The sequence below is a fragment of the Populus alba genome, chromosome 11 (assembly GCF_005239225.2).
Source record: "Populus alba chromosome 11, ASM523922v2, whole genome shotgun sequence".
NCBI classification, from domain to species: domain Eukaryota; kingdom Viridiplantae; phylum Streptophyta; class Magnoliopsida; order Malpighiales; family Salicaceae; genus Populus; species Populus alba.
Window position 1 is genome coordinate 3652395 of NC_133294.1, and position 25336 is coordinate 3677730.

Consider the following 25336-nt stretch of genomic DNA (forward strand, 5'->3'; position numbering starts at 1 on the left):
AAAAATATCTGTACATATGATAAATCTCTATGCTGAATGATAAATCTCTATGCTGAACCAACGAAATTGGTTGATGAGATCATCAATAATTAGTTTCTAACAGTGAATTAATTTAAGTGATTCTAAAAGAGATAAGAGAGAGAGAGTACCTGTAATCTTTACTGCAGAACAAAATGTTATTTTGAAGAGTTTAATTGATAAAATAATATTTTAAATAGTATAAATATAATGTTTTAATTTTTTTAATAAGTTTGATGTTATTTTCTTTTATATAGTTATATTTAATTGGTTTATTTTTTTGTGGTTTTATTTTGTTGATTTTGATATTTTTAAAAGATATGTAAGAATAATATTTGTGGGAAAGGAAAAACATTTTTATAATATTTTTAAAAAAAATATGTAAAATAAACATAAAAAAACTAAAAATAATATTACGTTGGAGATGCTATGAAGTCAGCCTTAGAAGTCGCTGTTGTATAATTACCAAAAGGGACATTACACACACACACAACACATAATCCCTCCCATCAACTCACACGGTTCTTCTTTCTTCACCCACCAGTAAGAAAAAGGCACGTGGATGATAAGGCTCTCCATATCTGACTTGGAAAGTTTACTAGGGCCTGTAATTCTAGTTGCATCATTTGAATCTGCTGAAAGTAAAGTAGATTTATGAAGAATTAATCGAAAAACAAAGCAATTGGTTAAATTAAATAAATTAGTCAACTAGTATAATTTTTTTATTAGTGTTTCATTTAAATAATTTAATTTCTTGTTTATTTAGAATTTATTCATTTAAAATAATTTAATTTCTCATATATAAAAAACTCGTGAATTAGATTTTATATAAAAACATAAAAAATATATTAATTTAAAATAAAAAAATTTTAATTTTTTAAAAAACACATGATACCAAGCACATCCTATATTTGTAATTGGACCAGTCTACAACTGGGCCCAAGACATGGGCATGGTTTTAAAATTGAGAGAGAAAGGGTGGATTGTAAATTTAAGACAAGTCATCCCCACAAGTCCACTCTCTCTATGGTATGGAACGTTTCCGCGTGAGGAATTTTCCATGGCTAATTAATGTCTAGGCATGGAATTGACGGCTATTGACATCGTGAAGTTAGAAAAATCTAATTAATAGGAGAAGTTTATGGCTATTCACATCATTTCGGCCAAAAATTCTATCGAAAAATTAAGGGGTAAGAAACCCAGGCGATAAGGATTGCATAATGACATAACAGAAAACCATGTGAATAGATTAAAGCCACATATCCACTGGATATTTTGAATGACAAGTACTCTACAAAATCTTTCTAAAGTAGCCACTCCTGTTCTTTCTCCTCGTGAAACCACATTAAGTCATTAACATCTCATTTTCATCATATTCAAGGACAATGGTGAATCTGTTGCCCTAAAGTTGTATCTGTTCCATCAAAGCAGAATTTATAAAATGAGCAAAGGGAAAATTTTCTAGATATACAAGAACAAAAACGTAGAGTTTAAATAAAGCAGAACTTATAAAATGAACAACGGAGATCAAGAATTTTAAATTTTGGAAGAGACTGTGAAAACACTTGAAATCGGTTGCTGTCCATTGAAAATAAGAGAGACTAGATACATACAAGCTTTGGTTTGGATTGGATAAAGAGCCACAAGCTTCTCTAAGCAGAAGTGCTTTGGTTTGGATCGTGTAAAAACCCAACCCTTTTATTTTAATTTATTATTATTTTTCTTAAAAAAATAAATAAATGAAATAAATGAAGAATAAATTAAAATTTGGGTTAACAGCAAGTAGAAGTTTTGGGATTTAATTAAACTTTGTGTTAGTTTTATTAACCAAATTAAGAATTTAATTGAGGAATTGATAAGTTTGGGACTTAATTGAACTTCAAATTAGTTAATTAATGAAATCAGGAGCTTAATTAGATAAATATTAAAGTTTAGGGTTGATTCTAGTTAAAATTGCAAGAAATTAAAATCAAAGGACCCATCTGCAAATGGTGTTGAGATGTAGGAGTCCAATTAAAGTTTATCCAGGGGCTTGCTTACAAAGCTTTCAAAACATCAGACCAAAACGAAAATGGCCATCAACACTGTTCATCTTCTTCAGCGAACCAAACCAGAAACGGACTCCCCACGATCCCAATTACTCCTGCAATAACAACGGTCGGTCGCCTCATTATTTAGAGGCGACTGCATGGCATTCTCTGGCTATATAAAAAGCCAGAGAAAGACCATGCACACGGGGGACTGGGGGAAGGAGAAACGTAAAGAAGAACAGGAAAAAAAAAAAAAAAACAGAAGAGAGAAACAAGGGATGACAGAGAAGAGATTGAAGAGAAAAACAGAGAGAAAGAACGAACATCAGTGAAAAACTAAAGGGACGCCCTTGTCTTCTTCTTCGGTGGCAACTCCAAAAGCTCCATTTTCAGCAGCCACTGCTGTTATTGCTTGAGAAGACCAAAAAATACAGAGGGAAGAACTGGAAAAGGGAACAAACCAGGGGACTAAGGAAAACCAAAAGAACCCGAGAAGGAAACAGAGGTAGAAACCCGGGGAGGACAAAGAAAAAAAAAGCAGCCGAACAGAGGAGAGGGAGTGAAAGTAGGAATTAAACACAGAATCCGCAGAGAAGAACAGAGCATATACGAGGAGACTAAAAGAAAAATAGAAAAAAAAAAAAACACAGGCAAAGGTTGCACCGAGAGAAAGCAAAAGAAAAGAAAGAACCAGAGGAAAAGTAAACGAAAGGAGGAACAGCACGCCATCGCCTTCATCCTGCTCCCAGGTAAGTGTCTCCAATTTTGCAAAATAATTCACCAACACTGTGTATTAGAGATTTAATTACATGGCAACTGTAGGAAGCGTTTGTGAACAATTCACGCATGTTTGTGGGTAAAAACCTAACCCAAAAAAATAAAAATAAAAATAAAAATAACAGGTAAAATAAAATAAAATAAATGTATGCATGCATGCATACATAAAAAATAAATTTGGTTTATTGGTTTATTTACTGATATTAGAATCATAAATAAAAATACTTATTTAAATTTATTTTATTATATTTTGTTATTATTATTTTCTAGCTACGTTAACGTCAGAGTTGAAAATATTTATAGATGAATATTCACTGATGCTATAATTGGGAATATTACAAGCAAACCATCAGAGCATAAACCAATAAATTTTTAGGAATTTAAGATAAAATCAACAATGCAGCTTGTCATAAACAAAAAGTTTAAGAGCTGATAATATCTTTCTTTTTATATAACCAGTTTTGTACCATAAAATCTCTGTTGACCAGTTAGGGTTCCTAGTGACCATAATACTAGATGACAACTCTTTAAATAAGATCATTTCCCATTAAAAAAACAAGATGTTAAATGTATGTTTTTTTTTCTTATAAAATTTTATTTTTACATGGTCGCGCGAAGTGCAATGTGACATATCTTAAAGGGAATCCATGCCAACATAACTACATCAAATTCTTGGAAAAGTGTTCATAACTTCCATAGAACTTGTGTAATTTAGCTGGAGAAATTTTACATTTTACATCTTTCTAAATGCATCCGTGCTGAGGACAAGAAACAAACTTGTTTGGTTAATTTGTACTTGTTCCCCCCAAGAAAAACTCAGAAAGTCACTATTGAGAGAGGAGTGTAGGAAGAAGACATTGTTGATAGAAGTTAAGCCTGCAGCGGTTGCAGGCGCACCATTGAATCAGTACAGACAACTTCTGTACTTATTCATGCATATACAAGGTAAGGCCACACAATTTTTCAGCATCATGCTTCCAAAATATTGAAAGTAAATGAGAAAAGAAAGTAAAAGCATGAACATTTTAAGACACCTAAATACCATGAAGATAGGAAAACAGAACCAGTTACTCTTACACTTGTTTCTTACAAAACTGTAAAAGCTTCCATGTGTGATGCCATATTCTTTGACATTTGGGTGATTCTTGACGAGCAATTTCCCTTCCCATGTCTCTTACGAGTTGATGCATTTATAAATTTTTTTCATTTTATTTTAACAATTTCTACAAAACATCAATCGATGAGATAGTCAATCCTAAATCTTGCATCTATATATACCGAGCCAATCAAGTGTCCTAACTATATAATCCCTATCCATTCCATTGAATAAACAAGCAATATCAAGGAATAAGATCTTCTGATACTCATCATCTGGAGAGTTCTAACTTTTTGCAAGAACCTTTTGAACTTGAAAATTTGGAATCACTTCCATTTCATGTAATGCGCTTTCCCATACTTTTCTGCTTTTACTAAAAAATGAAGAACCAATAGCACAAAGGGCTAATGGAAGTCCATTACAATGATGTACTATTCTCCAAGACGACTCCACAAAATCTTCAACTGGGTAAGCTTGTCCAAAGGCATGCCAACTCAAAAGATTAAGTGAATTTTTTGTTATCTAGAGGTTCATCTTTGCACTTGACACACTCACCATCAGCTACAATCAAAGCCTTATTTCTAGTTCTTACAATGATTTACTTCCTTGGCGAAGCCAATTTCGCATGCCAACAATTGCATTGAATTGGTCCCATTTGTCCGCATCATCAAGAACAATAAGATTTCTTCTGCAACATAATGCAGCCTTAATATAATCCCTTCATCAACATCATGTATTTCATCAGCAGTCTTGTTTAGGATATCTGAAAGAAGTTGCCTCTGTAGACAAACTACACCATTGGATTCTTTTGACTATTCTCTAACATTTGATAGAAAGCTCCAACCTTCAAACTTATGAAACTGCAGGTTATAAACACTCTTTGCTATGGTTATCTCCCCTACCCCACCAATCCCATAGAGTATATCAAAGGCAGAACTGTGGGAGCCATATTCTTGCAACCATAAGTTGATATGTTTTACTAGAGGATCTCTTCCAATGAAATGAAGGGGGATATAAAATATTTTACGATCCAATTTCTTTTCTTTGAGACCTTGTCGACAATAGATTGGACAAGCTGTGCCTCATAACTACATCAAAAAGAAAAATGCAATATATGATAATAAGTAGTCTCTCTATAAAGTTTCAAGATCTTAGTGTCTTGGAAAAAAGAAATTAAAACCAGGCTGTGCGTCAATGATTGAAACCGAAAATGGAATAATGTAGAAATCATTGCTTTTTTCAAGTAACTAAGAACGAAAATATCAGAAAATGAGAAAAACAAGTTTTTTTTATTTTTATTTTTATTTTTATTTAATGTTCACTGAGTTGTAATATCAGTCATTGTCTAAATGCTTTACTACAAACCTGAAAAAATTAAGAGTTCACTACCAGCAATCTAGTCTTATGCTATGTGTAATTTCATTCAGAAATACAACTTACCCATCTCCTAAAACCATTCTTCCTTGAAACGCTTTTCATGATCCAATAATGCTACAGCGACTTCAGATGGATCCACATCATAGAATACTGGCAAAACTATGCAGTCAGCATTCCTCTTGCACTCCATGATCATTACAAGTTCATCGAATCATCGAAGCACCACCTTGACGAAGCATAACCCAACAATTATTTTTCTAATTGATATTTGTTTTGTTTTTTATTTATTTTTTAATTGATTATTTTTTAATTCTATCTCTCATCATTTTATTGATCAAGAATTTAATTTTATTTTTTTTGTAGGTTTACCTTCTATGAGGTTGGTTTCAGTTTTATAATTTAGGCTACAAGTTAATTTTAAAGATTAGGTTGAGTTCATTTTTATTTTTTTAGTTTATTTTTAAAAATTGATATTTTTTTTAAATCATCTTTCAACATTGGGTTGATTAGGAGTTGAATTTCATGATTTTTTTTTTGCTATTTCAATATCATGTCTTGAGTCGTAATTTAGTGGGTTAACACATGTCCTTTTGTTTTTCCATTGTTCTTTTAGATTGGATTATTTTTCTCAGTTTTGCCCTTCAACATTGCATTATCTGAGATTTGAGCTTTGTTGTTTTTTTTCTCTACAAGGTTATCCTGATCTCAGGATTAGGTTATGTATTTTGTTAATTGACTTGGGTGGACTCAAGTCATTTTTTTTTATTCTTTTTTAATTTTATCCTTTAACATTTGATAGTTTAGAATTGAGATTCATAGTTTTTATATATAAGGTTGTTACATTCTCATTTGATTTTTTGGCTTCATTATCAAATGCTATGAGGATATATTTGTTATCAAATACTATGAGGATATATTTTTGTAATATTGGCAAGCATTTTTTTTTAGTTGATCATTGTAAATTTCTTTATTAGTTCGTTTTGTTTATTGTTGTTCTCTATTTTTTTAATTATATTATTAAAATAATTATATTTATTGAGTTAAGGCAACTTAACAACCTAAGTTTTTAATTATTTTTATTTTAAAAAAAAAAACACTACCATCACCTCAACATCTTTTTTACATGAAAAAAACTTTGCCCTACTAGTAATACAGTTCAGGTAAATAATCTAGTTTAAGCTAATCACGTGGCCACAAAGCCCCACTGGGATTCATATTCAATATTCATTCGATGGTGTGTATGGTAGGCTAGACATGTGAAGCCCATTAATTGATTCTGTCCATATAATTTATGTTAACCCGACCCGGTTGTGCTTTTTGAAGGTCCACCAGGCTTGTTCCCCTGTTCAGATCTTAGAAAAAAAAATACATGAGCAATTTTGTTTGTTGCGTTAGCCATGTTTCTTATTTGTCATGCTGTAAGGGGCATTGGAAATCTTTTTATACACATGAATTACTCGCTTCAGGATGAGAAAAGTTTCATAGCTTGTGGATTTGATTGATTCCCAATGGAGAAAGAAAATCACTCAGAATTTGTTTCTGTACGGGTCAATACGGAAAAGACATGCCTGTTGCATATGGAGAAAGTGAACGATTGTTGGGAAACGTTTTCTCACTTGCAGGAGATAACTTGGAGGCCATCGTGCAAGAGATAAACCCACTTCCTTTCAGTATACTCAAACCTTGGATTCTAATTCAAATAGAATCTTTCCACAATTCAATGTCAAGAAGGCCATCGTTACGCACTCATCATGGTGCTTTGGAGACCAGAGGCAATTTTCACTTCTTCACCTTCTCCATATGCTCCACAAAACTTCCTTTCCGGGATCCTTGATCCTTGCTTGCAGAGGAGAAAGCATCTAGCAGTGATAATGAGAACTCTCCTGCAACAAAGGGTGGAGAGTTTCAAAAGAAGATTTGTGATAAAGGCACCATGAAGGAGAAACGTGGAAAGCCAGTGGTTGCTTCAGATAGACCTGGAAAAGGGGACAAGCTACACAAGCACAATATCCACCATAGCGACGGTGCCAAATATATGTCATACTTGAAGATAAGCAAGAAGCAGCACCAACTTGTTAAGAGCCTGAAGAAAATCAGTAGGTGACCTTGATAATCAATCTAAACCTCTTAACTGTGCGTTAGGTGACCTTGATAATTTGCATGTACAACCATATAAAGAATTTGTGAAAGAGGAACATAAGAAGTTGCAGGAGCATTGGATACAATTGGCAAGCGAAGATCGTTCTGCAGCATAAATATGCAGGCTGTGTTTCAGGATCAGATTGATTAAGGTGCAAACAAACATGGAGGATATGCTGGAACAAAACCATGAGATCGTGCTGAAACAAAGAATTCGACATTTCTGACTCTATGGCAATTCTGGTTTTAATTATCTCCCCCACAGGATCAGTCTCTACAGCTTATTTCTGTTGTTCAAATGGTATTAGAGAACTTAACTTCAACAAATAACAGAGGGCAGAGCAAGAACATCTAGGTTACTGTCATCCCTCAAATTTATTTATAGGCAAAATAAAAAATTACAAGATCTTTATCATAAAAAAAAGAATCATAACAACCATAATTCCTTTCATCTAAGGGATTACATAACTATATAGACTTATTCTAAGTCAAAAACTATCTAGCTAAACTCAAGTCTAAAAATCAGAACATAAAAAAAAATACCATAACAAATAGATAAATATGGCTAGAAACTAGCTGATAACAATTTCCTCCCTTTCTGTTGGCTACGACCCTAACCCTATGCATATGAATATGGAAAATAATTATGCCCATTTAAACTCTGATTCAGATGAAGCTTCTCCACATGTACTTGAGTACTTCTGCAGCATGCATGTTGCAGATGCTCCCATTGATCAGGGAGTCCCTATCTCTTCTTCTAGTAGACATGTCTGGTCAGCAGTTAGCATACCCAATTCATATTAAGATCTCACTGCAAACCATGAATAAACATCTACTGGTGGATTGTCACAGACACATCAAAGTTAATGAAGAGCAACGTTCCTATTCGATTGATTTGGAATTGAAAGTGCATGAAGAAGACATCGGGAAAGATTTGATGCTCGGACAATCTGATGATGGCCTTCTTAACTACTTCGATGAGGCAAAATATGATTTGGTTTGTGAGGGTGGTGTTATTTTTACACTTGTCCAAGGACACTGAGTCACAAATCAAATTGGCCTGCGTCATACAAAAAATGATGCAAATTCATAGCTGTGCACTGAGTGCCAAATTATTTTAGTTTTTAAAAAGCTTTCAATATAACACCAAATCTAAAACAAATTCAACTCAGCCCATCATTATTTTCACATTTAATTTCTTTTCAAAAAAAACACATAATAATTTCGTTATCAAAAATCATAACGGTCACTGCAATAATAATTTCTAAAAATATGAGAAGCTATTTCTGCTTTAGCTGCTACATGTACATCATCACTAGAGTTTGATGAGCTGCTATCATCATCAGTTCCTTCCTCTTCGTGCAGCATTCAAACAATTCATCACCGTTATCAAACGCCGGATCACTGGACCCAAATTTCCAATAGCTTAGCCATAACAATTCAGATTTTTCAGCAGAAATTCTATCAGAAAAATGGAGGGGTAAAAAACCCAGACTAGTCTACCCTTGGTATTGTTCCTGATTTCAAGATAAACATGAAGATACGGATTGGATACTGGCGTAGCAGAAAACCATGTGAATAGATTAAAGCCACATATCCGGTGTGTAGCAGGTGAGGATATTTTGAATGACATGTGCTCTTCAAACTCTTTCTGAATTAGCCCTTCCTCCACATAGAACTCCAACGTCTCATTTTCATCATATTCAAGGACAACATTGAATCTGTTGCCCTGAAGTTCTATCTGTTCCATCAAAGCAAAAATTACAAAATGAGCAAAGGGAAAATTTTCTAAATATCGAAGAAGTACAAAAATGTAGAGTTGAAATACAGTAAAATAGGCGAGGGAGGACCTGAAATCTCCACGTCTGCATTTGAACGCTGACCATTTCCATTATTCTCAACAAGTGTGAGTCAACATTTTGGATTAATTCTAGCTTAATCAAATCTTGGATGTGAATAATTGATCACAATCACGAGCTATGGTAAAAGGGATCACATTTACAATTCTTTGCAGCGAATAACAATAGGACACGTCTAACCCAACCAAATTGAATGGAAGCTCCAGGAGCGTTTGAAGCATTTTGCATTCCGCTAATGAAAGGTAATTGAGTGTACCAATGTCCTTAATGCTTGGTGGAAGAAAACAAATTGGAGTTCTACTAAAAATTTTGTGTCGTCAAAGAGTATAGCAATGTAAACGAGGTAAATCTGGAATTTTTCATTTCTGAAAACCTGGAGGGAGAGAATAGCTTCAATTGAAGAGATGTAATGTAAGATGTGCTTGCAACAATTCTATCACTTTGATGCAACCTGCGTCGCTCTAAATCCATATTCAAGCTCTCAAGTTTTGAGCAACCACACAAAACAAGCTCTTCAAGTGCTCATTTCTTTTGGAAGTTCCACAAGACTTTTACAATTCTTCATATTTAAGATCACGAATATTTAAGATCACGAGACAATGTAAATCACCAATAGGTTCAGGACTAAATAGATGCAGTTTTCAAGTATTATCTTTTCCAGGCCTGGGGATCCTGAGAAGTCTGGGGTTCTGATGAGATCATGCGAGCCACGCAGATCAAGAATTTTCAAATTTGGAAGAGTCTGCAAAAACAATTACATTTAGTTGTAAACAAAACTAGATACTTACACTTGTTTCTTTCAATACTGTAAAGGCTTCCATGTGACGCCATATTCTTTGACATTTGGGTGATTCTTGACGAGCAATTTCCCTTCTCATATCTCTTACGAGTTAATGCATCCATAACTTTTTTATAATTTTTTATTTTGACAATTTCTACTAGACATCTATTAATGAGATTGTCAATTCTAAATATTGCACCTATACCGAGTCCATCTAGTATCCTAACTTCATAATTGTAATCCATTATATTGAAGAAACAAGCAATATCAAGAAATAAGTTCTTCTGATTATCATCATCAAGAGAGTCGTAACTTGTTGCAAGAACCTTTTGAACTTGAAAATTCGGAATCAATAACACGTAGGGCCAATGGAAGTCCATTACAATGACACTATTCTCCAAGAGTCCTCTAAAAAATCTTCAACTGGGCATCCAAAGACATGCCAACTGAAAAGCTCAAGTGATTTTTTGTTATCTAGAGGTTCAACTTTGCACTTGATACACTCACCATCAGCTACAATCGAAGCCTTATTTCTACTTACAATGATTTTACTTCCTTGGAAAAGCCAATTTTGCATGCCAACAATTGCATTGAATTGGTACCATTTGTCTACATCATCGAGAACAATAAGAGTTCTTCTGCAACAGAATGCACCCTTAATCTTTATAATCCCTTCATCGACATCATTTATCTCATCAGCAGTCTTGATTAGGATATCAGAAAGAAGTTCCCTCTGCAGACAAACTACACCATTGGATTCGTTTGACTTTTCTCTAACATTTGATAGAAAGCTCCTGCCTTCAAATTTATAAAGATCAAGGGTGCATTATGTTGCAGAAGAACTCTTATTGTTGCTCCTACCTTCTCCACGATAGATTGGACAACCTGTGCCTCATACCTGCATCAGAAAGAAAAATGTAATGTATAATTCTCTCCGTAAAGTTTCAAAATCTTAGCATCCTGGAAAAAAGAAATCAAACCAGGATGTGCGTTAATGATGGATTGCTACTTTTGCAGCTATGTTATCACCACATATTAAAACCAAAAAAGAGAAAAAAGTATCTTTTATTTTTATTTTCCTTGTATGTTCTCTGAGTTGGGAGTGTTATAGTTTCCCTAAATTGTAGTGGTATTATCACTTATCGTCTAAATGCTTGACTACAAACCTGAAAAAATTAAGAGTTCAGAACCAGCATTCTAGTATTATGTTATGTGTAGTTTCATCAAGAAATACAACTTACCCATCTCCTAAAACCATTCCTCCTAAATCTGCAACTTCCTTCAAAGCAATCCTCCACCCATTCACTTGCTCCATCTCCTTCTTGAAGTGCTTTTCATGATCCACAAATGCTGCAGCAAAGCTCCTTGTTTGATTTCTGACTTCAGACGGGTCATAGAAGACCGGCAAAATTATGCAGTCAGTATTGCTCTTACGTTCCATGATCATTACAAGTTCATCCAGGCACCACCGCGACAAAGCATATGCTTTGGAGAACACGATTATCGATATTTTTTATTGTTGTATTGCCTGCTGGAGCTCTGACTTTATATTTTCTCCTCTCCCAATTTCATCATCGTCTCTAAATGTGTGAATCCCTGCTTGAACCAGGGCTGTGTAGAGGTGATCGGTAAAGTTCTTGCGGGTGTCTTCACCTCTAAAACTCAAGAACACTTGATATTTACAATTAGAAAACCAAGAAGAGTAGGATTCTTGATATTTCCCAGCAGCCATTTCGAGTCTAGCAAAGATAAGACTTTACAAAGATCTGGACAAAAAAAAAGGAATTGCAGGATTCTTGATATTTCCCAGAAGCCATTTCGAGACTAGCAAAGAAAAAAAGTTGCAGGATGAATGTCGATAATTCAAGATCGATAGCACAGCAATTAGCTGAAGTATTTATATATCAGTATCCTAGTTTTTCTTTATAACAGCAATCAACTCCCCCAGACCCTTTCAGAGAAATATCTGAACATATTTTAACCGCACTTGCTACCACGCATTTAGAAGCACAGATGGAGCAGGAAAGGAAAGTCATTAAGGATCCCCATCTGGCTATGTAAGCCTTAATTATTTAGAAAGCACACATCTTGTAATCCTTACAAAGCCCACGGGGGTGAATTTGTTAGTTTTATAATTTTTGAGTGGCATAATATGATGAGATGATGAACATGTAGTCACTAACAGTGGTTTAATCTAAGCGATTATCAACAAAGAAAACAAGACAGCAGCTGGATTGGAACCGAAGTAAACAAGAGATAAGAAAGAGAGAGTACCTGCAAGTTTCCCTTCCCTTCTCTCTTCAGTTGTGGCTGCTGTTCTGTATCAGTAATCTAAGCGGTTCTGCTCCACAATCTTAAGACAACCCTTCAAGTCTTTGTGTCACAATATTATAAATAAAATATTTTATTATATAGGAATGCGAGGTATAGTTACCAAAAGGGACATTAGACGCCCGCATCATCCAACTCATCCACTCTTGCTGTGCGCCTGCTCTGGTCGTATCTCTATCCTCTCGCATCCAAAACCAGCATCAACACCACCCACCAATAAGAAAAAGGCACGTGGAGGATCATGACTCTGAATCAGCTACTGGGTCGGCTACCGAGTGGTGTTCCGTTTTGAGCCATTGAGTATTGCTGTGGAGTGGAGGGACATTGAAGCTGCACAATGTTTGGTGTCTTTGGCTATAAAGTGTGGGCTTAAGGAATCAGGGATTACAAGTGCTGATGGCAAGAGGGCTAATGAGTGGGGGTTTTATAAGTGTGTGAGGTTTCCCGTTGACTTGGCTCGTCAGAAAATTGGAAGAGAACTCGAGCGTTTTTTAGTTGTTTAAGAGAAAACAGCAAATGGGCTCGTCAGATAAAAAATTACTAATTAAATTTTATCATTTGTTATTTTTATTTTATTTTTTATATAAAAAATGAAATAAAATAGATAAAATAACATGAAAATTGGAAGGTTAACTTATATTTAATATGTCTTATTATAAATACAAATTAATAAAATAATATCATATTACATTTTTGAATATGAAACCCTTATAAATACTTATAAAATAAAAGATCTCATGCTATTTCATGATAAGCTATTTTCATGATAAGCTTTCCAAGAAAAAAAAGAAAAAACTATTTCAAAAGCTTTCCAGTTTTTTTATTTTACGGTTGAAATCTAAAAAAGCAAACCTCTACTTAATGAAACCTAAAATAATGCAGGTTCTAGACCCTTCTTTGCAAAACTCCAAGAAGTGTAATTGCGAGCCCTGCGTTTACCATGGAAAGCACAATTATAATTTCTAACTATATGAGAAGCTATTTGTACTTTGGCTACGTGTGCTGCATCATCATCATCATCGCTACTGTTGTGGGCATTGATAACTTCATCCTTTCCTTCCTCTTCATGCAACCATTGTACACCAACGGTCCTTATTTGGATAGCTGGACCACGTGGACGCACTGAAATACTCACGTCATCACCATTATCAAATGTAGGATCATTGCCCCCTAATTTCGTGTGCAATAGCGATTGGATTTCCCGAACACCACGCCCGTACTGTTTGACAAAGGATTGACAAAGCAAGGATCGACCACTCGTATTGTTTCTGATTTCAATATGAACATTACTAAGGCCACGGTATGCTGACGTCACACAACTTATGAACAGATTAAAGCCACATATCTGGTGCGCAGGAGGAGATGAAGATACTTTGAATGAAAAGTTATCTACAAACTCATTCTGAATTAGCCATTTATCCTCCTCATGAAACTGTTGGAAAGTCAAATCTGTAATATCCTTTAATAAGTATTTGTTTCCCGTTTGTATTCCTTAATTATAGTTAGTTTCCCTTAGAGTTCTACTGATATTAGAGTTCTGCTGAATTGTAGCTATGAAAGCTTAATTATAGGAAGTGATAGACTTGTAGAAAGTAGTTAGCAAGTTGTATAAATTAGCACTCTGACATGAATGAAAATCAGTCGAGAAAACTCTCTCTTTTATTCACTAAATTTCATGGTATCAGAGCAAAGTTGACATCCAAACTCATCTCTGCACTCCAATCTCTCGTATAAACATCTTCTCGTTTTATTTTCTTCACTGTTATGGCTAACGATGAAGTTCTACAAACACCTCTGTCAAATTCTGGCAATACTGCTGCCTCCTCTGGTTCATCTAAATCAGATTTTCTATCAAATTTCTCCAAATCTGACATCTCGAATCCTTATTTCACTCATCACTCGGATCATCCAGGATTGGTTCTAGTCTCCAAATCTTTGAATGGAGACAATTACTCTGGTTGGAAAAGGGCTATGACTTTAGCCTTGAACTCCAAAAACAAACTTGGATTTGTCAATCGTTCTATCGAAGCTCCTTCAGAAAAGGCTGATCCTGAAGGTTATGCGACTTGGTCACGATGTAATGACATGGTTCATTCTTGGATTGTTAATACCCTAAATCCAGAAATTGCAGACAGTGTGATCTATTATTCTACCGCTCATGAAGTTTGGGAAGATCTACGTGAGCGATTTTCTCAAAGCAATGCACCTCGCATCTTCGAGATTCAGCGAGATATTGTTTATCTTCGTCAAGAACAACTATCTGTCTCTGCCTATTACACAAAGTTGAAAGGCTTATGGGATGAATTGGCTTCATATTCAGACGCAACACATGGAGCACAGGCAGATCAACAAAAATTAATGCAGTTCCTAATGGGTTTGAATGAGACTTACTCTGCTATTCGCGGTCAAATCCTTTTGATGAATCCTCTGCCTTCCATCCGCCAAGCCTATTCTTCAGTCTCTCAAGACGAAAAACAAAGACTCCTCAGTGTTACACAGACCGCAACTGAACTTGGAGGGAGCGCTGCTATGGCAGTGCGTCACAACAACTGGGGAAAATCAAAATTTGTTTCAGGACCAGATCGTCCATATCATTCCCCAGCGAATCGCTCGTCTCAGTCTCAGGATGTTCGACCAACAGGAGAACGACGTTTTGACCAGGATCGGCACCGTTTTGGATCAGGAAGGGGACGACCTCAGTGCACTCACTGTGATGAAATGGGCCATTGGGTTCAAAAATGCTTTAAATTACACGGGTACCCACCAGGACATCCCAAGACAAGAATGCATTCAGGCTCAATTTCAAATCACCATAAAGGGTTCTCTGCTGCTAATCAGGTATCTGAGGTGTCACACAATGATGAGGTAAGGCCTACGGTTTCATTATCAGAAACCCAACTCAAGCAACTTTTGTCACTTCTTGACAATCACGGCGACAATTCTGGTTCCAAAGCGAATGCGGTAACAAAGCCAGGTTTGTCCAAACTCAAATCACCAAAATGGATTATTGACAGTGGGGCAACGGATCATATTACTTCTTCATCCAAGTTGTTGTATAAAAATAAAAACTGCTCATTACCACCTGTGTTGCTGCCTAGCGGAGACAAAGCGAATATTATTGCAAAAGGATCATTGCCTCTGAATTCGGTCTATTACCTGCATGATGTGTTATTTGTGCCTACATTCAAAAGTTGATTTGATGTCAGTTAGTCGTTTGACAAGGAGCCTAAATTGCTCAGTGACTTTTTTGCCTTATTGGTGTATTTTGCAGGATCTGGCTACGAGGAGGACGATTGGTTTGGGTAAACAACATAACGGACTATACTATTTGGTGGCACTAGCGACAGAAAAATCTTTGACCAACCTTCCCTCATCCACAAACCGACCTGCATGCAACCTAACCATTTCATCCACCGACCTCTGGCATAGTCGCTTAGGCCATGTATCACCCTCTCGCTTAAGTTTCATTGCTAAAAAAATTTTTAAATTTTTCTGTTGAGTCAAAAAAATGCTTGCCATACATGTCCTTTGGCTAAGCAGAGTCGTTTACCTTTTGGTACAAGTACTATTTCCTCTACAAAGCCATTTGATATTATACATTGCGATATTTGGGGTCGTTATCAGCATTCTTCTATTTCCGGTGCTAATTATTTTTCTTACCATTGTTGATGATTATACACGTTTCACATGGATTTTTTTTAATGCGTCACAAAAATGAAGCGCAAACCAATTTTAAAACACTTTTTTAGTTATGTTTTCACTCAATTTGAATCTCGCATTAAAACTTTTCGAAGTGACAATGGTGGGGAATTTATCTCACTTCGTTTTTTTTTTCAAGATAATGGTGTCATTTTTCAACATTCTTGTGTTTACACTCCTCAACAAAATGGGGTTGTGGAACGCAAACATCGTCACATCTTACAAGTGGCTCGTGCTTTAAAATTTCATGCTCAACTCCCTTCACAATTTTGGGGAGAATGTGCTCTCACCGCTGTCCACATCATCAATCGGTTACCTTCACCGGTTATCTCTTTCAAAACTCCTTTTGAACTTCTTTATTCAAAACCACCCTCTTATTCTCATCTTCGAGTATTCGGTTGTCTTACTTATGCCACCAATGTTCACACTTCTCATAAGTTTGATCGTCGTGCTCTGCCTTCAATCTTCATTGGCTATCCCCTGGGTCAAAAAGCATACAAATTATTTGATTTATCAACCAAAAAAGTTTTTACTAGCCGGGATGTGAAATTTCATGAAAATATTTTTCCATATGCCTCTGTCAAGCCTAATTCTGCTGCACCTTTGTTGGACCAAAATTCTGGTCCTATTCCATTACTAACCCATGATCCTTTTGACTCGGTTTTTGACCCTATCCTCACCAAATCTCCACCTCCTCCCATTACCCAAACAGACCCCACTTCACCTCTCATACCACAAATAGCCTCCGACCTGCCATCTACGGCCTCCACCGAATCGGCGCCGTCTGACCCATCATCACCGGCGCTGGCTGACCCACCTACTCTCTCTGCCCAGTCTCTTCCATCACCCGAACAAAACCTCCTCCCTCCTGAGCTTCCTGCTCCGCCACTCGAACCCCCCCGTCGCTCCAACCGCCAGACTGTCCCACCAATTAAGCTCAACGATTATGTCTGCTCCACCGTTTACTCCGACCAATCGACTTCTCTCGTTCCAGTTCCGCCCAAAGGTACACGCTACCCACTGTCAAATTTTGTTTCATATCATAGATATCAGCCTGCTTATCACTCCTTTGTTGCCCAAATTGCTACTGTCACGGAGCCCAAGTCTTATTCTGAGGCAGCCGCTCACCTTGAGTGGCAAGAAGCAATGCATTCGGAATTACAGGCTCTTAAAGCTAATGGCACTTGGTCTCTGACTCCTCTTCCGGCTGGTAAGACTCCCATTGGTTGTCGTTGGGTTTTCAAGATCAAACATAAGTCTGATGGATCAATCGAGCGGTATAAAGCTCGCCTTGTGGCACAAGGTTTCACTCAATTGGAGGGGATTGATTATCAGGATACTTTCTCTCCAACAGCCAAGATCATCTCTGTTCGTTGTTTATTAGCTCTGGCTGCTGCCCGTGGCTGGTCTCTTCATCAACTCGACGTTAATAATGCCTTTCTCCATGGTGACCTCCACGAAGAAATTTACATGTCTCCACCGCCGGGGCTTCGGAGACAGGGGGAGGAACACTTGTTTTGTCGTCTCCATAAGTCATTATATGGGTTGAAACAGGCATCTCGTCAATGGTTCACAAAATTCTCTGAGGCTATCTGTTCAGCGGGGTTATGAACAATCGAAAGCTGATTACTCTTTGTTCATCAGAAAGCAAGGCAAGTCCTTTACTGCTCTTTTGATATATGTTGACGACATTTTAATTACTGGCAATGATCCCGTGAGTATAACTGATATCAAGAAGTTCTTGCATAATAAATTTCATCTTAAAGACCTTGGTAAATTGAAGTATTTCCTTGGTATTGAGATTTCTACATCCAGGACTGGTATTTTTATTTCTCAACGAAAGTATGCATTGGAAATCATTAAGGATGCAGGTTTATTAGGGGCAGCTCCCATCAATACCCCCATGGAACGTGGTTTGAAATTGTCTGACAAGAGTGAGCTACTCAAAAATCCAGAACGATATAGGCGATTAGTTGGGAGATTAATATATCTCACAGTTTCAAGGCCAGATATTACATATTCTGTTCACATATTAAGCAGGTTTATGCATCAACCTCGAAAGGATCATTGGGATGCAGCTTTACGGGTTGTGCGGTATCTAAAATCTGCGCCTGGCCAAGGCCTCTTCTTCTCCTCAACCAGTGATCTTCGGCTGCGAGCTTACTCTGATTCTGATTGGGCAGGATGCCCTCTTACAAGAAGATCGACTACAGGATACTGTGTATTTCTAGGCCCCTCGTTAATTTCATGGAGGTCGAAGCGCCAGAAAACAGTCTCCCTTTCTTCAGCCGAAGCAGAGTATCGTGCAATGACAGGAGCTTGTTGTGAATTGACATGGCTTCGTTATCTACTTAGAGATTTGGACGTTTTGCATCAAGAGTCTGCATTGCTATATTGTGACAATATGGCTGCAATACACATAGCAGCGAATCCTATTTTCCATGAACGTACAAGGCACATAGAGATGGATTGTCATTTTATAAGAGATAAGATTCAAGACGGTTCTGTGGAAACAAGATTTGTGAGTTCTGAAAATCAGCTGGCTGACATTTTGACCAAGGCTTTGGGAAAGGAATTTTTTATACCTATGGTTCGCAAGTTGGGATTGCAAGACATCCACTCTCCAACTTGAGGGGGAGTGTTGGAAAGTCAAATCTGTAATATCCTTTAATAAGTATTTGTTTCCCGTTTGTATTCCTTAATTATAGTTAGTTTCCCTTAGAGTTCTACTGATATTAGAGTTCTGCTGAATTGTAGCTATGAAAGCTTAATTATAGGAAGTGATAGACTTGTAGAAAGTAGTTAGCAAGTTGTATAAATTAGCACTCTGACATGAATGAAAATCAGTCGAGAAAACTCTCTCTTTTATTCACTAAATTTCAGAAACCCCCTTAACATCTCATCTTCATCAAATACATATACGACAACGTTGAATGTGCCATCTAGAAATGATATCTGTACCACCAAAACAATGTCTATAAAATGAGAAAAAGAAAAGTATTCAAATGTAGATTTTCAAAACAATAAAATGGGTGAAGGAGGACCTTAAATCTCGATGGCTGTATTTGAGCAATAACCGTTTCCATTATTGTGAACATTTGAGAGTCTAACTTTTGGATTAATTCTTGCTTTATCCGATCTTGGAACTCGACTAAGTGATCACAACCATCTCCTTCAGACGTTCAACTATTTGAATTTGCAATTCCTTGCAGTGAATAGCAAAAGGACACATCTAACAAATCCAAAAGGAATGGAAGCTCTGGGAGTGCCTGAAGCATTTTGCAATTTCTTAAATATAGGGCTCTGAGTAGACCAAGATCCTTGATGCTTTCTGGAAGAAAACGAATTGGAGTTCCACTTAAATCTAGACTCTCCAAGAAGCGTGGCAGTAAAAATGAGGTAAATCTCAACATTTTCCTCGTTGAAAACCTAGAGGGAAAGAATAGCTTCAATGGAAGAGATGAAATGAATGATGTACTTGCAACAATTCCATCACTTTGAAGCAACTTGCGCCCCTGATGATGCTCTAACTCCATATTCAAGCTGTTAAGATTTGAACAACCATCTAAAACCAGCTCTTGAAGTGCATTCAATCTACTCATTTCTTCTGGAAGCTCCATAAGACTTGTACAATTTCTTAGATTTAAGATCAACAATCTTTGTAAATCACCAATAGATTCGTGAATTTGAACCAAACGGATGCAGTCTTCAAGTATTAGCTTTTCAAGGGCTGGGAGACCCGAGAAGTCTGGGGTTCTAATGAGATCACGAGAGTGACGAAGATCAAGAATTTTCAATTTTGGAAGAAACTGTGAAAATACATGAATTTAGTTGTTATCAATTGAAAACGAGAGAGATAACTATAAAGAGACTTGATACATACCGGTTTTCCCTTCCAAGCATCAACTAGACAACTTCTGGATAGATCAAGAACCACCAGCATCGCCAAGCATACGTGATTTGGTATGGAGCTCCAAGACAATCCATGCCAACATAACCATATCAAATTCTTGGGAAAGTGCTCAAAACTTCCATGAAAATTAGTGTAGTTTAGTTGGAGAAATTTTACATCTGGCATCTTTCTAAAAGCATCCGTGCTGAGGATGGGAAACAAAGTTGTTTGGCCAGTTTGTAATTTTCCCCCATTGGAAAAATTGGAAAGCCATTGTTGAAAGAAGTTAAGCCTGCGGCGCTTGCGACAAACCATTGAATCAGTACAGACAACTTCTGCATAATGATCTTCCATTAATGCATGCATATCAATGGTAAGGCCACATAATTTTTCAGCATCCTGCATAATAATATTAAAAGTACATGAGAAAGGAAAGTAGATGAATGAATATGTCAAGGCACCACAAACCATTTAAGTAGACATTTAAAAAAATTCAGCTACTTACAGTAGTTCCTTTCAAAACTGTAAAAGCATCCCCATGATGCCATATTCTTTGACATTTGGGTGATTCTTGACGAGCAATTTCCCTACCCATATCTCTTACTAGTTGATGCATCCACAACCTTTTATCATTGTTGATTTCAACAAGACATCTATCGATGAGATTGTCAATCCCAAATCTTGCACCTTTATCGAGCCCATCCAGTATCCTAACTGCATCATCCACATCCATTCCATTGAAGAAACATGCGATATCAAGGAATAAGTTCTTCGGATAATCACCATCAAGAAAGTCGTAACTTATGCGAAGAACCTTTTGAACTTCAAAATTAGGAATCACTTTCAATTGTTGTAATGCGCTTTCCCATATTTCTCTTTCTTTTCCGGACAATGAGGAGCCAATAACTCGAAGAGCTAATGGAAGTCCATTACAATGACGTACTATTCTCCAAGAGTCTTCTACAAAACCATCAACAGGGTCAGCTTGTCCAAAGGCATTCCAACTGAAAAGCTCAAAAGATTTTTCAATATCTAGCGGTTGGACTTTGCACCGGACCCACTCAATATCATTAGCTGAAAACAGACCCTTATTTCTGGTTGTTATAATTATTTTACTTCCTTTACAAAGCCAATTTTGCATGCCAACGATTTTATTGAATCTGTCCCTTTGGTCCACATCATCTAGAACAATAAGAGTTCTTCTGCAACATAAGGCATCCTTAATCTTCAGAATTCCTTCATCTTCATCATTTATCTCATCAACAGTCTTTTTTAGAATGTCAGAAAGAAGTTGCCTTTGTAGGCAAACTATATCCTTTGACCTAAAATTTGACAGGAAGCTCTTTCCTTCAAATTTATAAGAGTTTTGGTTATAAACACTCTTAGCTATGACTGTCTTTCCAACTCCACCAATTCCATAGAGTAAAGCAATGGCAGCACCATGGGATCCATCTTGCAACCATGAGTTGATATCTTGTACTAGAGGATCTCTTCCAATGAAATGAGGGGGTACATGAAACATTTTTTGATCCAAATTCTTTAAGACCTTCTCCACAATAGATTGGACAAACGGTGCCTCGTACCTACATCAAAAAGTAAAATACAATGTACGATAATTTGTAGTCTCTCTATAAGCAACAGAAATAAACAACATTTAGCTATGAAATTAAAGCAGGTTGTGTGTCAATGATTTGATAGTTTAAACCAAATCATGATTGGAAAAAAAAAAAAAAAAAAACAACGAAGAAATCAGTACACTTAACTGAAAGAAATTAAGAGCTCACGACCAGCATTCTAGTCTTATGCTATGTATAGTTTCATAAAGAGATACAACTTACCCATCTCCTAGAACCATTCCAGCTAAATCAGCCACTTCCTTTAAAGCAATCCTCCACCCATTCACCCGCTCCATCTCCTTGTTGAAGCTCTTTTCATGTTCCACAAATGCTGCAAAGAAGCTCCCTGTTTGACGTCCGACTTGGGATGGATCCACATCATAGAATACTGGCAAAACTATGCAGTTAGCATTCCCCTTACGTTCCATGATCATTACAAGTTCATCGAGGCACCATCTCGACGAAGCATAGTCTTTGGAGAACACAATTATCGATATTTTTGATTGGTGTATTGCCTTCTGGAGCTCGAAATCTATATTCTCTCCTCTCTGAATTTCATTATCATCTCTAAATGTGTGAATCCCTGCTTGAACCAGGGCCGTGTAGAGGTGATCGGTAAAGTTCTTGCGGGTGTCTTCACCTCTAAAACTCAAGAACACTTGATATTTACAATTAGGAAACCGTGAAGAGTAGGATTCTTGATATTTCCCAGCAGCCATTTCGAGTCTAGTAATGATAAGACTTTTCAAAGACCTGAACAAAAATAAAACAGTTTTCAAGATCGACAGCACACCAATAAGCTGAAGTGTTCATATATTATTATCCTACTTTATCTTTTAAAATATCTGTACACATGATAAATCTCTATGCTGAACCAACAAAATCGGTTGATGAGATCATCAATAATTAGTTTCTAACTGTGAATTAATTTAAGTGATTCTCAGTTACAGCAGAGTTACATTCCACAATATAACATAATACTAAAAGAGATAAGAGAGAGAGAGTACCTGTAAATCTTCACTTTCCCTTCGCTGATGCTCTCTTGTTAGTTCATCAATTTTTCTGCTTTTAAGATCTGAACAAAAAAAAAAAAAAAGAGTTTTCAGGATTGATGTCGAGAGTTCAAGATCGACAGCACACCAATAAGCTGAAGTGTTTCATATATTATTATCTTACTTTATCTTTAAAACAGTTTTTCAAGTTATTTCCCAGCAATCAAATCCTCCATGCCCTTTCAGAAAAATAACTGTACATATGATAAATCTCTATGCTGAACCAACGAAATGGGTTGATGAGATCATCAATAATTAGTTTCTAACAGTGAATTAATTTAAGTGATTCTAAAAGAGATAAGAGAGAGAGAGTACCTGTAATCTTTACTGCAGAACAAAATGTTATTTTGAAGAGTTTAATTGATAAAAATAATATTTTAAATAGTATAAATATAATGTTTTAATTTTTTTAATAAGTTTGATGATATTTATTTTTATATGGTTATATTTAATTGGTTTATTTTTTTGTTGCCTTATTTTGTTGGTTTTGATGTTTTTAAAAGATATGTAAGAATAATATTTGTGGGAGAGAAAAAAAAATTATTTAATATTTGTTTTTAAATATATAAAATAAACATAAAAAAAAACTAAAATAATATTACGTTGGAGATGCTATAAAGTCAGCCTTAGAAGTCGCTGTGGTATAATTACCAAAAGGGACATTAGACACACACACAACACACAATCCCTCCAATCAACTCACACACGGTTCTTCTTACTTCACCCACCAGTAAGAAAACGGCACGTGGAGGATAAGGCTCTCCATATCTGAGTTGGAAAGTTTACTAGGGCCTGTAATTCTTGTTGCGTCATTTGAATCTGCTGAAAGTAAAGTAGATTTATGAAGAATTAATTGAAAAACAAAGAAATTGGTTAAATTAAATAAATTAGTCAACTAGTATATTTTTTTTTATTAGTATTTCATTTAAATAATTTAATTTCTTGTTTATTTAGAATTTGAGATTTATGGAATTTGAGGTGTTTAATGGTTTGTTCTCATATATAAAAAACTCGTGAATTAGATTTTTTTATAAATAAAATTTAAATTTAAATTAAAAAAAATATTAGTTTAACTAAATCTTGCTAACTCCCAGTGAAATTGAATTATATCAACATCAAATAATTATTTTTAAACAAAACGTAAAATAATCTTATTTTTTTAAAATAATTGACTTAAGTTTAATTATTATTATTTTTATAAAATAATTGATTTAAGTTAATTGGATAACGCAGTTACCAAAATTTATTTTAAAAAACGTGTTTAGAAATATGATAGTGGTTTTTTTTCAAAGTGTTTTTTTATTCATATTAAAATAATTTTTTTTATTTTTTAAAAAATTATTTTTGATATCAATACATTAAAAATAATATAAAAACATAAAAAATAAATTAATTTAAAATAAAAAAAATTAACTTTTTTAAAAAAACACTTCCAACACATAGAGCACACCTTATATTTGTAATCGGAATGTCTAGGCATGAATTTTCCATGGCTAATGCATGGAATTGATAGCCATATATTGAAGTAATAATCAAGTTAGAAAATAAACTCCAGAGGGAGTGAAAGTAGGAAACACAGAATCCGCAGAGAAGAACAGAGCATATACGGGGAGACTAAAAGAAAAATAGAGAAAAACAAACACAGGCAAAGGTTGCACCGAGAGAAAGCAAAAGAAAAGAAAGAACCAGAGGAAAAGTAAACGAAAGGACGAACAGCACGCCATCGCCTTCTCCAATTTTGCAAAATAATTCACCAACACTGTGTATTAGAGATTTAATTACATGGCGACTGTAGGAAGTGTTTGTGAACAATTCACGCATGTTTGTGGGTAAAAACTGCCCACTAGACCTAACCTAAAAAAATAAAAAATAAAGATAAAAAAAATAAAAACAAGTAAAAAAAAATAAAAATAAATGTATACATGCATACATAAAAAATAAATTTGGTTTATTGGTTTATTTACTGATAACAGAGTCATGAATAAAAATACTTATTTAAATTTATTTTATTATATTTTGTTATTATTATTTTCTAGCTATGTAATATTTACTAACGCCAGAGTTGAAAATATTTATAGTTGAATATTCATTGACACTAGAGTCGGGAATATTACAAGCAAACCATTAGAGCATAAACCAATAATTTTTTAGGAATATAAGATAAAATCAACAATGCAGCCTGTCATAGACAAGAAGTTTAAGAAGTGATAATATCTTCCCTTTTATATAACCAATCTTGTACCATAGAATCTATGTTGATCAGTTAGGGTTTCTAGTGACCATAATACTAGATAACGACTCTTTAAACAAGATCATTCCCCATAAAAAAAACAAGATGTCAAATGTCTATGCTTTTCTCTTATGAGATTTCATTTTTACATGGTCGCGCGAAGTCCAATGTGACATATCTTAAAGGGAATCCATGCCAACATAACTACATCAAATTCATGGAAAAGTGTTAATAACTTCCATAGAACTTGTGTAATTTAGCTGGAGAAATTTTACATTTTACATCTTTCTAAATGCATCCGTGCTGAGGACAAGAAACAAACTTGTTTGGTTAATTTGTACTTGTTCCCCCAAGAAAAACTCAGAAAGCCACTATTGAGAGAGGAGTGTAGGAAGAAGACATTGTTGAAAGAAGTTAAGCCTGTAGCGGTTGCAGGCGC

General features: G+C 35.5%; 2 protein-coding genes and 1 long non-coding RNA gene across 5 annotated transcripts; 1 reads left to right on the top strand and 2 right to left on the bottom strand.

Moving 5' to 3' along the window:
• Positions 1-10344: 10344 nt before the first annotated feature.
• Positions 10345-12777, bottom strand: LOC118035085 (uncharacterized). Of its 3 annotated transcripts, XR_012171169.1 has the most exons (3): positions 12352-12763; positions 11319-11843; positions 10345-10975 (listed from the first exon to the last, which is right to left on the bottom strand). It is a non-coding gene; the product is annotated as an uncharacterized lncRNA (long non-coding RNA). The 3 variants fall into 3 exon arrangements; XR_012171170.1 differs by lacking the exon at positions 11319-11843 and having other exon boundaries at positions 12352-12777; XR_012171168.1 differs by lacking the exon at positions 12352-12763 and having other exon boundaries at positions 11319-12255.
• Positions 12778-13269: 492 nt separating this feature from the next.
• LOC118035079 (disease resistance protein RPV1-like) lies at positions 13270-22334 on the bottom strand. Its single transcript, XM_035040566.2, has 7 exons — positions 21844-22334; positions 20505-21453; positions 20101-20398; positions 19004-19049; positions 16777-16798; positions 13724-13831; positions 13270-13627 (listed from the first exon to the last, which is right to left on the bottom strand). Exons 1-7 carry the CDS (start codon positions 22332-22334, stop codon positions 13277-13279), a joined length of 2265 nt encoding a protein of 754 aa, XP_034896457.1. The 3' UTR covers positions 13270-13276.
• Positions 14121-15714, top strand: LOC140956142 (uncharacterized). Its single transcript, XM_073412609.1, has 2 exons — positions 14121-15382; positions 15680-15714. Exons 1-2 carry the CDS (start codon positions 14173-14175, stop codon positions 15712-15714), a joined length of 1245 nt encoding a protein of 414 aa, XP_073268710.1. The 5' UTR covers positions 14121-14172.
• Positions 22335-25336: the final 3002 nt, after the last annotated feature.

Coding starts and splice junctions, on each gene's coding strand:
- LOC140956142 (XM_073412609.1), top strand. CDS start 14,173: ATGGCTAACGATGAAGTTCTACAAACACCTCTGTCAAATTCTGGCAAT. Junction 15,383..15,679: donor GAATGCGGTAACAAAGCCAG/GTTTGTCCAAAC, acceptor TGTATTTTGCAG/GATCTGGCTACGAGGAGGAC.
- LOC118035079 (XM_035040566.2), bottom strand. CDS start 22,334: ATGGCTGCTGGGAAATATCAAGAATCCTACTCTTCACGGTTTCCTAAT. Junction 20,399..20,504: donor CAGTTTTGAAAGGAACTACT/GTAAGTAGCTGA, acceptor ATTATTATGCAG/GATGCTGAAAAATTATGTGG. Junction 13,832..16,776: donor GGAGATTTGGTGAGGATAGG/GTCAAAAACCGA, acceptor CAGTTTCATGAG/GAGGATAAATGGCTAATTCA.